We start from the raw sequence: 15,527 nt of genomic DNA on the forward strand, positions 1-15,527 counted from the left end.
AAGGCCAATTTTTTTCTCACAGTTTCTTTTCTATTTACACTTTTCAAACAAAAATTCAAATTGTGATTTGTCACATTATAAAAAACTAGTTCTATTTGTTAAACTCAATCCCCATTGATGGTTAACTATATATGATAACTACTTTTTTTACAATTAAGCTTTGAAATCTTATAAAGAGATGTGTTCACATTTAATATCCGAGCGTGGTTCAAACAAAGTTGCTTTAGAAACACAATATATATATATATATATATATATATATATAGAGAGAGAGAGAGAGAGAGAGAGAGAAAGAAGCAGAAAAAACAATTTGTATTTGGGCAGCTTAATTTAAAACTGGTTCATAAATGCAAGAGTTGGAATCAGGAAGTCCATCTTGGGAGAGATGCGGCTGTTGCTTCCTGGTCCTCTAAGTTGTTTCCTGCACCCTTTCTGAAATTTCTTTTCTTTTATCTTTCGGATTGGTTAATCTGGAAGCGGAAAAAAGATATATTCTAGCATATAATTTCATATTCTAGACTGGTCATTCCAAAAAAGAGAGTGCAAGAAGGAACAAACCAGAGATGTACTGGAGGGACTGAAGGCTCAACCATTAGAAGTGAACCATAGGGTGAGAAAGCCTTCTATAGACCCATGTGAAAATCCTGCCCCAACCAACAAGAAGAAAATATCGAGAAACAACAAATAGGGTTCTTGCATTAAGTTTTCTCTCAACCAATTCTCACTAGACACGGGAGCTAGGGGAATTAGAGCACGTGTGAGTAATGGATAATACTTATCACTAAATCACCACAATAATTTGGGAGCTGTCTTTTTATGTAGCGTTAGATTCACCAAACATCATGAGTTGTCAACGGATGGTGTAAGTGTAACATTATGTGCATCGAAATTTATTGTATAAGCCAAGCAGCTATGTGTGACCACTTCACTGCTTTAGCTTTGCCAACTATAAATATTCTGTCTGATTCATATACTGATCACGGACCCTTCCATATCTGTTCAGTTTGGTGACACCTGGAAATCACAAATTCAAATTTTCAAACTACGGTAGTTAGATGTATATATAAACTCACGAAATAATTTCAATAAATATATTCTAGTTTTGCACATATTTTTCATCTTAAGTGACAACAATAGAATGCAGATATGCTTGAAAAATGAGTCCAAATAAGATTGTAAAAGTTGTACAATTGTAAAGCAATATACATCAAATTTCATCCGAAATAAAAATAATATCAAATTTAATTGATTTCACATTTTTTCAAACATTCAAATTCTATTGAGTTTTCATTGAATTACTAATTTTTAAAAAATAAATTATTTTACATGTCAAATTTATCATAATTTTCAAATATTTAAATAGAAAATAATAATTTTAAGACTTTAAATAAATATTGGAGGCACAATTAAATTTATTTAACTTAGAAACAAAGTAACTTAATTGACTAAATAACTTAAAGATTAAAATTATTTACAGACCAAATGAAAAGTGTAGTTAAACTTATTGTTTTAAAACAAATAATACACTAAATTTTGTGTCCTATATGGTATTAACTAATACTTTTTATCTTACAATTTCCTTTTCACTTTTTTTTGAATTACAAAAATACAAGAAAACTAAAAACTTCTAAGTAACTAGTAATACCCATTTGAAATAGTAGGACTCATTTTCCTTTCACTTTTTTTGAAGAATTTAATAATGATACAGTGAATTATATATTGTCATTTAATCATAAATCATTATTAATATGATTTTTAAGATAATTTTGTCAAATTCGATAAATTTATTTTACACAGTGATTTTTATTGAATAATGGTGTAAAACTAAACTATTTTATAATGATATCTTTTTGAAATTTAAAATTAGGTTAATTAAGTTTTTAGTCCTGAAATTATGGGGTTGAATTTCTTATCCATAAATTATTTTTTAAAAATATTTGGTTCTTAAACAATTTCTCATTATTATAAATAGTCTTTAGTGTTAATTATCTCTATAAGTATTGAATTGTTAACTTAAGTGATCACGAATATCATCACAAATTATAAATGAGAATAATGAATTAGCTATAAATTGCCTCACAAGTGATTATTGTATGTTTATAGGTGCTTGGAGTATTAGAGTCTAAGAATCACTATTCTTTTTTCTTTTGTATTTTAATAAAATATTATTTTAATTATTTACCTAGATCTGACTTATTTTATAACGCTTTATCACTTAACAGAGATATTAATGTCAAGAACTATTTTGAATAACAGAAAATTTTTAGGGATCAAATTTATTTTTAAAAAAATAATTTAGAGAAAAATTCAAAACCCCCATAATTTTAGAATTAAAAACTTAATCATCCCATTAAAATCTATCAAAAATTATTCTCCGAGTAACGCGGTCAGGAAAAGCTGTATGGCGGTAACCCAATACGGCATCCATCGGTGCAACTACAAAGCCAACGAAAAGCCAATGAATAATTAAATAATCAAGAGTCACAAATAAAAAATGTCGTTTTTTCCTACTAAATGCATTAGTCCCTACTAAAAGCATATTTCATAATTGATTATTAAATCTCCTATAATAACTTACAAGTAAATATCTTCATCAAGGAATTATCAACACGGACATGTACTGTTTCATAGTTAATAAAACTTAAAGTTTCCTCGTCCGTACACTTTATTATTATTTTTATTGTAATCTATTGGTCATGTTATTGTTGCTATTTGCTAGTAATGGGATGCTTGAGTAGTTTATATAAGATTTTAGGATACACTCAAAAAGAATACTATTATTGTTGTTAAATTTACTAAATCAAATATTTTGTCCATAAAAATCAACCATGCGTTTGTTTCAACTTTCATGTGTTCAACGTCTTAAGCGTAGTAGATACGTATTAATATGACTGTATGAGGCGCGTGATTAGAATTCAATGGCACCTTCCTAGTAAACAAAGAGGAAAAGGGTTCGATGCGTGTAATATAACTTTGGAAAGAGATAATGAATTTTAAGTATAATTAAATTTTAAATTGGTAATTAATCTTTAATTAGCTCAAATGATTAAAACTTACAATAATATGTAAGTTTCGCTGAAAAAGTTAAAAATTCTAATTACAGTAATTATGAAAAAACATCATAGTTGCATAATTGTGGTAAAATTGCATAGAAGTTCGCAATTGCATAATTTAATTTTTTTATCATCTTCAATATCTGTTCATAACCATATAAGTGGCTATTCTTCAAGAAAATTTTCGATCAAAAAGAATAGCTAAGGAAATATGTCGGGGTTTAATGTTTTACTTTTACTTTAAACCCCTATAACACGCTTGGTTTAACCCACGTTGCCCAAACCTTAATTATGTATTTGGATGGATATTTTTAATGGAGTAATTTATTTTAAATAAGATATTGAATATATGTCATTTTAAATTTAATATTTGGATAATAATTTAAAGAGAAATTAAATATCTAAAATTTTAACCAAAAATTTTAATTAACAAAAAATGAATCATATGAAATCCTCTTGAAAATCAAAGAATTTCAATTTTCTTATTTTCCTCTCCAACGCGACCTTTATCTTTTTTTCTCTCTTTATTCTTTTCTTTTTCCTTTCGTCCTTCCACACGACCAACAATTATCATGACGGTGGTGCTACCATGTTCCACCACCCAAATGTGAGATCTGAAACAAAACTCAAGCCTTAGAGGCAAAACGTGGTTCCGAAGCGGAGATGTGAGCAAAGACAAATATTTATTTTCATTATTTTGCTTTTTCTTATTAGCTCCCTCAATCCTCCTTCTTGATTGGAAGAAGCCTAATTTGTAAAGATCCATCGATGTTGATTTTTATCTTTATTTTGGAGAATGATTTTTACCTTCGACAAATAAATAATTGGGTGAACTAGTTTTGTTTATTTCTTTTCATAATGCTAACTTGGTTGGAAAGAAAGGAGGTTGCGGTGGTGTCGTCGTCGTCATTGACTTTGGTGTTGGTGTTGTAGTTGGAGCAAAATTTAGGTTAGAGAGAATGAGAAGCTAAAAGAGAATATGGAAAAGTTAAAAAAAAAAGATAAAAGCTAAAAATAATTATAGCCCTTTTTATTTTTAAAAAAAATAATAAATCCAATGGTAAAATAAAAATTATCACTTAGGGTTAAAACTATGCCCCAAAATATTAAAGGGATTAAAAAAAAATGGAGACTCAAGTGAATTAAAGTACAGAATAACTAAATTTAGAAACAAATAAGAACACTAAATTAAAATTTATTATTATATATTATATAACATTAAATTTATTTTAAATATTTAACTATTTAAAAAAAATGATTCATGTTTCTTTTTATTCAATATTGAAATTTTAATTTTTAAATAAATATTTAAAAATAAAAATTTGTATTTTATTAAAATTGTATTACTTTATCCAAAAAAAAAATTAAAATACAAAAAATTAATTATCTCATCTAAATAAAATATTTATAAAATGAAAGAAATTTAAATCAAAATAATAAAAAATGATGTGTATTTGAATTTTCTGAAATTTTTTAAATCCCAGTCCAAAATACATGCTAATATCTACAGCTGTCTAATCTAACGTGCCTTCTCAACTTAATTTTCAGGCAACGGATATTCCCCAGAAAAGTACCTCATATTCGCCAACGGAATCTATCTCCTACAACCGCTTCCACAGCAAATCCCCCTTTCAACACAAAAACACCCACACATCATTGTCCCTCTTAAATCAACGACGCAAAACATGAAACTACCCTGCAACCCACCGCACCACGTAAAGCCCGCGATGCTTTAACTTTTCCCGTGAACCCACCCCGACAATACGTCACCGTTTTGCTCGAGTCGCGTCGCAAAAACGACGTCGCCGACGCCCTTGTTTGAAATTGTGCAGAGCGAAAAGTAACAAAGTGAAGAAAAGAGCAGATAGAAGAAAAAGCTCGGTGCATAGTTCCGAATCCTTGTTCTTCTGATAGTGAAGGTAGCTTGAGGTTTATTTAATTTAATTCGGTTCGAGAAAAGTGCTGAGAGAGAGAAAATAGAAAAGGTGAAAAATCGAAGGTCGGAGATGCAAATGGAAGCTAGGGTTGGTATGGCGGTGGATGGTGGTGGTGTACGGAAGTTGGTGCAGCCGCCGCCGAAGCAGATTGGAACTGTTTCTCAGCTTCTCGCCGGAGGAGTCGCCGGCGCGTTCAGCAAAACCTGTACGGCGCCTCTTGCGAGACTTACCATCCTCTTTCAGGTTCCAATTTTTTTAATTTCCTCTCAATTTTATAAAAAAAAGTTTTTCTTATTTTTCTTTCTGCGTTTATCTGAGTTCGATTCTTATTTGAAATATTGAAATTAAAATTAAAATTTCAAACCATAATGTGTGAGAGAGGGGGTTTAGGTTTAGGTTATGATGTTAAACCTTACTTTTTTAGTGGAAATGTTTTCAGATTCAGGGAATGCATTCCAATGTTGCAGCTTTGAGAAAAGTCAGTATATGGAATGAGGCTTCACGAATTATCCATGAAGAGGGGTTTAGGGCTTTCTGGAAAGGGAATCTGGTTACCATTGCTCACCGCTTACCTTATTCGTCAGTTAACTTTTATTCGTACGAGCACTACAAGAAGGTATGGTTATTGATGCTGTGATGCATGTTTGTTTTCTTTTGATTATGTTGTTGAGAAGTAAGAAAGTTGCATTTTGATTTTATGAGTGGTCACTTGTTCATGGATTGATTTGTGTTTAATGGTATTTTTGTATGAGCAGTTGCTAAAGATGGTTCCACGACTTCAAAGCCATAGGGATAATGTTAGTGCAGATCTTTGCGTACATTTTGTTGGTGGTGGCATGGCAGGAATCACTGCTGCTACATCTACTTATCCATTGGATCTTGTAAGAACACGGCTGGCTGCACAGGTAAGATCAAATGTGTTAGATTTTTGTGTTGTGTGGTAGCCCTTTCCCCTTTGGCCCTACGCATTTTACCTCCATCTCTGCCCTAGCTTTGATGAGTATTATCAATCAATGATATGTGCCCAAGTTGTCATCCAGGTCAATGTAATTTTGACTCCACCCCCACCCCCATTATAGTTAGTTGCATTGCTCAATAGTGTTGTGCAATCCATGTAACCGACTTCACGTAATGGATAAGACTTTTGTTGTTGTTCTTGTTGTTGTATTAGTCTTCTATGTGGTCTTTTAGTCTCTTTGCTTGGAACCTTGCATGAATGATGATCCCGACCTTGAAATTGAGTTATTTTGAAATCAGATCATCCACTAGAGATGTCTGCTTAAATTTGATTCATGCACAGCTGGTGGTTAAAGATCCGTGCATTTTAATTTTAATTTTAAAATTTTAATTCTTAACAATTAGCATTGCTAAAATTTTGCAGACAAATTTTACCTACTACAGAGGTATCTGGCATGCTTTACACACAATTAGCAAGGAAGAGGGAATATTTGGCCTTTACAAGGGACTTGGAACTACACTCTTGGTATGGTATTATTATGAATTTAACATTAGTTGAAGACTATATTCTTTTGTGTCTAATTTGCCACATCTCTCGGGTGCTAATGCAGACTGTAGGGCCAAGTATAGCTATCAGCTTCTCTGTGTATGAAACCTTGAGATCTTATTGGCAGTCAAATAGGTAATCAGTCCACAAATTAATTCAGCAGTTTGATATAACCTCTAGTATTCCCTTTAATTTATGTATATTACAGTTAGTATTATATTAAATTATTAATATTACTTATCTGTACACATCAGATCCGATGATTCACCTGTCGTGATTAGTCTGGCTTGCGGCAGTCTTTCAGGCATTGCATCATCAACTGGTGAGCATCAAAATTCGGAATTGTAACATGCATTTTTGGTGTTCCTTATCATATAAATATTATTGATAACTTGAATTTCTGATGTTCCTTCTCAGATAAGTAGTATTGATAATTTGCTTTTTGATGTTCCTTCCAAATGCGGTTATGCACATTCTTTTGGTATTTTACCCTTTTCCTAGATCTGAGTGTCATCAGGGCACTCAATTCAGTTTTGTTGTATCAAATGTTTAATTACAGTTAAGAATCCTTTAGTCAAACTATTGAATTTGCTCAACCGAAGAACATCAAAGAAGTTAATGTCTGTAGTGGTTTACTATGCTTTTGATGCAGAGAAAGAGAGTTTGGTGCAGGAACTGCACCAAGTATCTAACCAGACTGACCCATAGAACCAGAGACCAGGTGGGAGTTGTTATTGTATCTGTGGCATATGACAATTTAGTAAGGAAAATGACAAAATAACATTTTTCTTGCCTTTCTGTAACTTTATTTCTTATCTAAAGATCTTGCTCAAGTAATCATCTTCCCAAGTTTTGTTCTATGGCATGTCTCCCCAAGCTATGCAGGGGATTCCATCATGGGGTGGCATTACTTGGATGAACCTATATGATTCCCTCAGTTACCAAATGTGAGAGGTGTCCTCTTTGAGGTATGCTTCTCACTTAGGCTACCTTCACCTGATGTTTGGACGGGTACCAGAATCCTTTTCAGCCCTAAGTGTTTCTGAAGAATCTGTTCTTATTGCTTTCAGCATACTCTAAATGATGAAAATTATGGCAAAAAATTACAATATAGTTGTTTATGATATAAGAAAATTTATAAATGAAATTGTCAATAAAGAACGACTGTTCTTTACATGGGAAAAACACTAAATCATACTGATTGGGGAATGGATATTTTGTGTCAAAACCGTATTATACAGATAGATACTAACCACATGTATCCAAAATATTCACGCATAAAAAACTTTAGTATGCCCTTTTTATCAATTGTGTTAATAAAGGTTCTCTGCCCCTTTGCTACAATAAATGTATGTTCAGGTAAGGATGTGTTTTACTTCAACTCTTACCTCTTGATGCCAATTTTACAGGTAATGTTTTTACATGTTTGGATTTGTTAAATGCTGCGTCTACCATGTTAAGATAGGCTTGTGCATCCATAAATTTCTTGCTGTCAATTGATCACAAATTCAGTAGAGCCACATGGTATCAATAATATGTTTGCCACAGTTATTCTTTAGAATAGCCACTGATGTTGAGGTGCAGGTTTGCAACTTTCTCAGAGACACAATTAGAAACTCCTATTTTGTCTACAATTTATAGGTTATTGATTTCAAACATCGTTGATTTTGATGGCCAAAATATCGATTAGAAGATTTAGCTTGTATAAATTGATATTCATTTCATTTATTGTTTTGGAATTGGTTTGCAATTCAATCGATTAATCATCTTACCACCTTTGATGATGCACTGTAATGTCACAGACTACTGGTCTGATGTAAAAATTGAATTTCTGTTGAGTAGAATGGGTGTAGTTCAATTCAATTCATCTGTTATACTATATGCAGCAACATTTCCGTTGGATCTTGTAAGGCGGAGGAAGCAACTTGAGGGGGCTGGTGGGCGAGCTCGTGTGTATACAACAGGCCTCTATGGTGTGTTTAGGCACATAATCCGGACAGAAGGCTTTCGTGGTCTTTACAGAGGAATTTTGCCTGAATATTACAAGGTGGTGCCAGGTGTAGGTATTTGTTTTATGACTTATGAGACGTTGAAGATGCTTTTAGCAGATATTGCTACTGGATAATTACACCCATCAACCTTGGAGTCTGATATACAAGAAGTAAATGTATGAAGTTATTTACCCATACAAAAAAGGGTAAGAGTTACATTTACGAATTAACAATTGTAAGTTCATTTTATTTCTCGAGCCCTCACCTGGGCAATTTTGTAATGTGTTCCCGTCGGGATTGCATTTTTGCATGTACAGAGACTTGCATAACATTTAATATTAAGCTGTTATCGTCATGTATTCTCATTTGGTCTGCTTATCTTTGCACTAAAGAAAAAGGGGAAGTGCAGTGAGAAATATCTATTGATCTGCAAGACTGCAACTGGTTTCCGATGGCCCGACTTATTCTTGTCTTAAGAGTTGCTAAAAATAATACTTTCAGAACTTGGGAGAACTATGCTACAAAATCTAGTCAGTTGTAGTTGGAGAGGCCATGCCCTTGTAAATCTCACATTTGAATTGCATACTTCTAATATGGGACTGAAATCCTATGTGCAAGTTGGATTCTAACGAAGTTAAATAATAATTGTTAACTTTATTATTGTTTTAGTTTAAAAATTACCTTTAAATTAAAGGTGGAGACTAAGAATAGAGTCGTAGAAGCTCTTTTAATCAACTATGTATAGATTTTTTCTAGTTCAGTAAAAAAATGGTCCTTTTTATTTTTAGTTTGTTTTTCTTCCTAAAATTATCTTTGGTCTTCTCTTTTTAAAAAGAAAAGCCAGAAAAATAGTTAAGACTCAAGAGTGAATTACTCACGTGATTATCAGCAAGTGAAGAGGTATCCAGCTGTGTGGTAGTGTTATCTTTAAGTGACCTATGCTTCCTAATGAATGGCTACATGAACACCTACTTTTCTATTTTTTCAGTTAAGACGATGAATTGGAGTCCATTGCTTTACATGTGCTTATCAAATTATAATATCTTCAATGACTTTTGAGTTGTTATAGGGTCATTCTGATATTTATTAAATAGGTTGTCATTTTCTGCAAATATTATCTTCACAATGTTATGTAGATATACAAAGTCACTTCTATTGGAATTATGGAAGGAACTCATTTGCTATTAAGTTGAAATTTTAATTGGTGAGGGAGGGATGCTTTTTTACAATATTTACAAAAGCCATATTGATTTACTAAAATAATTGCTAAATGCATAAAGAAATAACAGTTCCTTATTTTGGGGTCAAGGGAAATAAACAGTTGTTGAATACGAACTTGTCATGCATTTATTTATTTTTTGGTCAAATTAGACTTGGACTTCCTCGTAGGACCCAAATATCAGAAGTTGTCCAAGCTTCTGTCTTTACTTTGAATTGGTCCTGGTCCATCCACTTGTAGAACCAAAGAAAATGAAAACAAAGCACTTCTATCCATACTTATTACACTGGGAAAAAACCAGTCCAATGAATATGGTCAAGTGTTCTACGCAAACCATATCTATTAACAGCTTCATTAGCAGCTCTAAAGCCACCACCATAAGCTGGGGAAGAATCATTGGCAATCTGATTCTTGAAAAATTCACCCAATTTATTTTCAACATGAGACTTTGCACCCTTCTTTGAGGAGGAGTAGGAAGAGGCAGCACTTGTGGATGTTGATGGCATGTTTTGAAAGCTAGGCATTACTTCTGACTCAAGCCACATATACGAAAGAACCTGACAAATGCCTTCCTCTACTTCAGGATTAAGGTTGCGATAACCTGCTTAGTTCAAAGTAAATGAATGAGATGAAAGGTCACGAATACTACTGAGATGTTGAATACCATAAGGATCAAAATATAAAAATATACTACCATTAAGGCGTAGCCATGCATGCATCAACTCATGGGCAAGTATAGCACCTGTGAGTAACCTGCATCCCATTAAAATATGAGAACTCCTATAATGAAGTTTGAACATCATCAATGAGAAGAAAGTAACATTATAGTCTGTCATTGGTACTGTGTCTTATGGGTATTGGAAAAATATCTGAACTCACTATTATATTCAAAAGGGAATCAATCAGCTGTAATTCGAAGGGGACAAAAAGCAAAGTTTCCATTGTCCACTAGTTACCTAGGAAGACCATATAGAACAAGAATTGCTGTAACTTCACATTTTCTAGTCAGTTTTTGAGGTTGAGTTCGCATCCCGATTAGTCGATGGCCTCCAATTCTTGGTCTTCTATGTATCTGAATCAACATATAAATCATAAAGAGTAGTGAATTTATCTGAATTTCATTACCACATTCTAATCAAACAAAAAGTAAACAGTTTTAATATCATACACTGGTGACAGTCTGCTCTTCTGAAAGGCATAAGCCTCTTGTTTCTGGTAAGTGATGAAAACCCTGGCAGAAACCACTGAGAATAAGAGGAATTGGACTAATTATTTCACTGAAACAAAGAAGAGAGTTTTGCATACATTTTTCTCCCCTACAATAGCTTCATTAAGTGCTTCTCTCTCAACTAGAAGCATGGGAATTTGTTGATCTATTCTCATCTGCATTCCTTCATAGTAATCTCTGATAGAATGGTAAAGGGGCTGGCAATCACCGGTATCCATTATAGCAGATTCCATGCACTCTAAACACAAACTCCGTCCATCTTCTAGTCTATAGTATTTTATGTTCAAAGGCTTCAAGGGAAACATAACAGTGACAAAGGAGATTCAGAAAAACACCTGTTCTGAAAATACGAATAATTAAATAGTCTGGAGTGCTTAAATTAGTACCTCCAATCTTTCACAACTACAGCAGCGAGCTGTATTATCATATTCATGAGATGGACAATACTTTTGGGACCAAAAGGGGTGGCACCTATACTCAATCAAACCAGCAGCATTTATAGGAATCTGAAATTAAAATAAAAAGTCATTAGTGTTAATAAAGCTCCTTATTAACTGTGAAGATGATGGGCTAAATGAAAGACCAGAGGTAATCTTTTTACTAGGCTGGTTCTATGATAGGGAATATTATTTGGTCTCTCCATCAAAAACATTCTAATGCCATAGTCCTATTTAAGGTATATAAAAGAAAGTGAAGTTTAATATCCTTAAACAGAGAAAATTAATAATAAAGAAGAACGGTTTGAATAGGGAAAGGCAACTAATCTTACAAATTGGAAGCAAACTTCACATTTTGGATGATTCAACTCTTTAAAACATGACTTGTGATATGGATGCTTCCCTGACAAGGAAAACTTGGATCAACAGAAAAAAGAAAACAGTAAGAGATGGTTAAAAAGGTAAGAGATGATCTTAACATCCCCTAAAAATATCAAAGAGGATCAAACTACCTCACGCTCTGTAATGGGGTAACCACAAGAGTGACAGCGAAAACAATTTGGGTGAAAATAAGTATCCATGCAGCCCAAACAATTTCCATACATTATCTCTTGGTTGCAGCCACCACATATTCTTCTGTTCAATGACAAACTACACATCATTAGTTTTAAATGTTACCAAAATATCCTTCTTTTTCATTTGCTTAGATATTTACATAGAACTCTACCCCTCCCCCTCAAAAGTCAAAACTACATGTCTGCACATGTTGAAAGTTTCTTTTTTCACTTTTCAAATTTGTTTAGGAGAAACAGATTCTGATTCCTTTTGCAACTTGATTCATTGAAACAAGTAAGAAATGACGCTCCAGCACCATCATTTATTCATATATTGATGTGATCATGTGATGCCCTATATCTTCAGAGAATTGTTTGTATACATGAAAGTATTTAGTCAACAATAAAACAATTAATTACATAATGTAGACAGACATTCATGCAGACTGTCAAATATCTTGACTTCTGAGCATGAGAAATAAGAAAAGAAAAAAAGTGATTTCCAACTAGCACTGGCCCATATAACAAACCTCAAGTACTTTACTATGGACCAAATTGGAAGCACTTGATCTTTGACATTCACATAATACAAGATTTAGGAGAGCGAAATTTTTACCTATATTCGTGGGGATAAAATGGTGTAGGGGCAAAGGGAGGGTGTGCAGATGAGTTAAGGGTATCACGAGGTGCCTTCGAGTAATCATCACCAGTGTCTTCTCCCCAATTATATCCTTGATGAGCTAATGGAAACACAAGTTTAATCTTTGATCAGAAAGATCTAGATAACTAGATAACAAGCGCCTTTTTGAAAATCAAGTACCAACCGTTTGGTCTCTTTAAATCTTCGGCTGAAGAAAGTGCCATTGCATGGCCTAGATCCTCTTTCTCCTTCTGAGCTCTAGCACGATCATCCTAATTATTACATCAGGAGTGTTATTGAAAAATCTTACCCTGAATTATATCTGTGTGACAGTAAATAAATCCAAAATAGTTATTGAATATCTAGTTATGAATTTTGCTTTCCCTGCCATCTAAGTGTAGAAGAACACATTCAAGTAGACGTTACAACACAAGGAGTAAAGGGATTCTATAAAACCTTGGAAGTGAATAAAAAAATTTCTGCTTTTAGAAGCTGAATAATCTACAGAAGCATAACGATGTGATGTATGCTTCAAAAAATGTTGCTATCACTTATCAATATATAATGCAGCACAATGCATATGGTGTAATTTGCTGGTGCAGACAAAGATAGACGGATATAACTATATTTGCAACGAAGCACGATCTTTCTAAAATTTGCCTGTACGAGATTTGTATGTCGGTTTCCCTTCTCTATATATTTCAAATTATTATTTAATTGAAATTTGAAGTCATGAAGTTTGTGAAAATGTTCTTGTGTTAAACGTGCACCCTCATTGCAATAAACAATAAGAACTCAAATTGACTGAATTACATAATAATGATTAGTGGCAGAAAGAGAAGCCACTGAGTATCAAGGGAATGCAACATGTGAAATTAACTTACCAACTTACCATTGTGGAACCAATCTTGAGGAAAAATGTAAATATGTAATTTTTTTTTTAAAAAAAAGTGCTTTGAGATTAAATGCAGTCCAAATACCGAGTTTCAGTTCACTTGATGAGATCAAAAGGCTATCTAATCAACCAAACAAGAAAAAAGTAGTAAAGTCTCGAATGCTTTTTACCAAGTTAGGATCACCATGTATTTGGTCCAGAAGTATAATACTACATTGAGTAACTAATTGCATTTTTTAATGTAAGCAAATAAATAATAATAGATTTCAAGTTTCATATATTGTTAATGTAAAGATTTTTACACCAATCCGTCAATAAAAAAGTCTCTTAAGTATGATTTTAAAATAATTACAATAAAAAGTCAACAAATTTATTATTATTATACATATATATATATATATTAATACATATGATTAAATTACTCTATAAAAAAATCTTTATACTTTGTGTGCATTTTAAATATATTCATAATAATATCTATAACAAGTATATGACATGACATCAGGAAATATTAGATGAGTTGGATAGGAAAAAAAAAATCGTAGATTTAATTTTTTCTCTTAACAAAAATTAATATTTATTGATAAAATAAAATAAAATAAAAAAGTAGACATGACCATCAGGGAAATTTAGATGAGTTGGATAGAAAAAAAAAAATCGTAGATTATTTTCTCTACCAAAATTAATATTTATTGATAAAATAAAATAAAATAAAAAAGTAGACATGACATCATTGAAGAACACGAAAATGCAGTGCTTCACTTTACCAACGCTCTAGATGGAGCACCCCAAACTCTGCTTTCCTCTGCTGGCTCATGCAGGTGGCGACCACCCCTTCCTCTATTGGGCCCACCTCTGAAAAGCTTATTAAGCCATTTCATGAAACCAGACTTTCTTTCTGAGCGAGAAGAACTATAATCCCCTGCTTGCCACCAAAATTTTTCACGATTTAATAAGTTAGATTAGAACCACTAGAATTTCAAATTTTCAAGTTCCAAACCAAATAAAAAAAACAACATGATCTAGATAACTTTTTTGGAACCGTATGAAAAGTAAATTACGGAACTTTGAGGATACCCATTTAGTAAAATCAACAGAGAAAAACTTAAACTTCAAATATCAGCTTCATGGGGTCGTTCTTGATTTTGAAAAAACAATCGTTATTTTTTCTTCCATGTACTAGAGTAAAAATCTATGAAGGAATCACTTTGAATCAGGGGTGTACATGAAGCTCAGATTTAGATGACTAGTACAGAAAGAGAAAGAGAGAGAGAGAGAGAGAGAGAGTAGTGATACCATAGATACAAGGATGTGAAAGATGGTTAACATCTGAAGAAGGAGCCATAAGAATGAAAAGGCAATAATGTTGTGTGAGAGAGAAGGGAAAAAGGAGGAAGAGGAATGAAAGTGACAGAGAGGTGGAGAAGAAGGGGGATTGGAGAAGAGTTAATAGTGGTTGAAAAGGAGAGGAAGAGAGGAATCAAAAGAGATTCTTGGCTTGGAAAGCAATGAAGAGAGAAAGGCAGAAAGATGGGTTGTGGGGTGGGCGAGGAGGGAATCTGCTCAAGAGGAGAATATTAAGTAAGGGGTGGATTGGAGAGAGAGAATCAAAGAGGATTTAGAGAGAGAAAAGCAGAAAAAGAAACAAGTGCTGTGTTTGCACGCATGGAGTTGAAGCTCAACTCAAGTTAGAGAGTGTGTATGCAAAATTTTCTCTTTGTTGCCTTTCTGGTTTGAATTCGGAAGGTATTTTGCCGGGTAAAAAGCCTAAAAGGACACACACAGTTTCAGTTTTCATTCTAGTTGGTAACTGTCCACTTTAGGAAGCTATTCTTTTTTCTTGTTACCATGCAACATAGATAAGTAGATTTTGGTATGCATTATCGGCATATAAAGAATTTTTTTTTTACACAAGTATATATAGATATTTAGTGTTATATATGAATTTTAACATAATTATTATTTCATATTAAAATCACCACCAGACTTATTATAAATAATAATTTATGATTAAATGATGACATATAAAATTTTATACTATCAAATACATATGATGTTCTCTCATTCAA

General features: G+C 32.7%; 2 protein-coding genes and 1 long non-coding RNA gene across 18 annotated transcripts; 1 reads left to right on the forward strand and 2 right to left on the reverse strand.

The window, feature by feature from the left end:
- Positions 1-293: 293 nt before the first annotated feature.
- LOC102668174 (uncharacterized) lies at positions 294-1,166 on the reverse strand. Its single transcript, XR_417873.4, has 2 exons — positions 559-1,166; positions 294-470 (listed from the first exon to the last, which is right to left on the reverse strand). It is a non-coding gene; the product is annotated as an uncharacterized lncRNA (long non-coding RNA).
- Positions 1,167-4,601: 3,435 nt separating this feature from the next.
- Positions 4,602-8,840, forward strand: LOC100801749 (mitochondrial substrate carrier family protein B). Of its 15 annotated transcripts, none has more exons than XR_005888453.1 (9): positions 4,602-5,233; positions 5,415-5,606; positions 5,746-5,895; positions 6,372-6,473; positions 6,559-6,629; positions 6,749-6,816; positions 7,123-7,462; positions 7,854-7,903; positions 8,381-8,488. XR_005888453.1 is itself a non-coding variant. In XM_041009303.1 (8 exons), exons 1-7 carry the CDS (start codon positions 5,060-5,062, stop codon positions 7,200-7,202), a joined length of 837 nt encoding a protein of 278 aa, XP_040865237.1. In that variant the 5' UTR covers positions 4,602-5,059; the 3' UTR covers positions 7,203-7,215; positions 8,381-8,488. The 15 variants fall into 15 exon arrangements, 9 of the variants coding, with proteins under 9 accessions (XP_040865237.1, XP_040865236.1, XP_040865239.1 ...); XR_005888454.1 differs by having other exon boundaries at positions 7,123-7,215; XR_005888455.1 differs by having other exon boundaries at positions 4,604-5,233; positions 7,147-7,215.
- A 791-nt stretch (positions 8,841-9,631) lies between these two features.
- Positions 9,632-15,156, reverse strand: LOC100784976 (protein DA1-related 2). Of its 2 annotated transcripts, none has more exons than XM_006595828.4 (12): positions 14,536-14,755; positions 14,226-14,380; positions 12,748-12,835; positions 12,540-12,663; positions 11,882-12,005; positions 11,702-11,785; positions 11,319-11,438; positions 11,010-11,222; positions 10,873-10,935; positions 10,661-10,776; positions 10,399-10,457; positions 9,632-10,305 (listed from the first exon to the last, which is right to left on the reverse strand). In XM_006595828.4, the coding sequence occupies exons 1-12, from the start codon at positions 14,537-14,539 to the stop codon at positions 9,986-9,988; spliced, it is 1,470 nt and encodes a 489-aa protein (XP_006595891.1). In that variant the 5' UTR covers positions 14,540-14,755; the 3' UTR covers positions 9,632-9,985. The 2 variants fall into 2 exon arrangements, with proteins under 2 accessions (XP_006595891.1, XP_006595889.1); XM_006595826.4 differs by having other exon boundaries at positions 9,637-10,305; positions 14,755-15,156.
- Between the last annotated feature and the right edge of the window lie 371 nt (positions 15,157-15,527).

Source organism: Glycine max, chromosome 14 (genome assembly GCF_000004515.6).
Source record: "Glycine max cultivar Williams 82 chromosome 14, Glycine_max_v4.0, whole genome shotgun sequence".
NCBI lineage: Eukaryota > Viridiplantae > Streptophyta > Magnoliopsida > Fabales > Fabaceae > Glycine > Glycine max.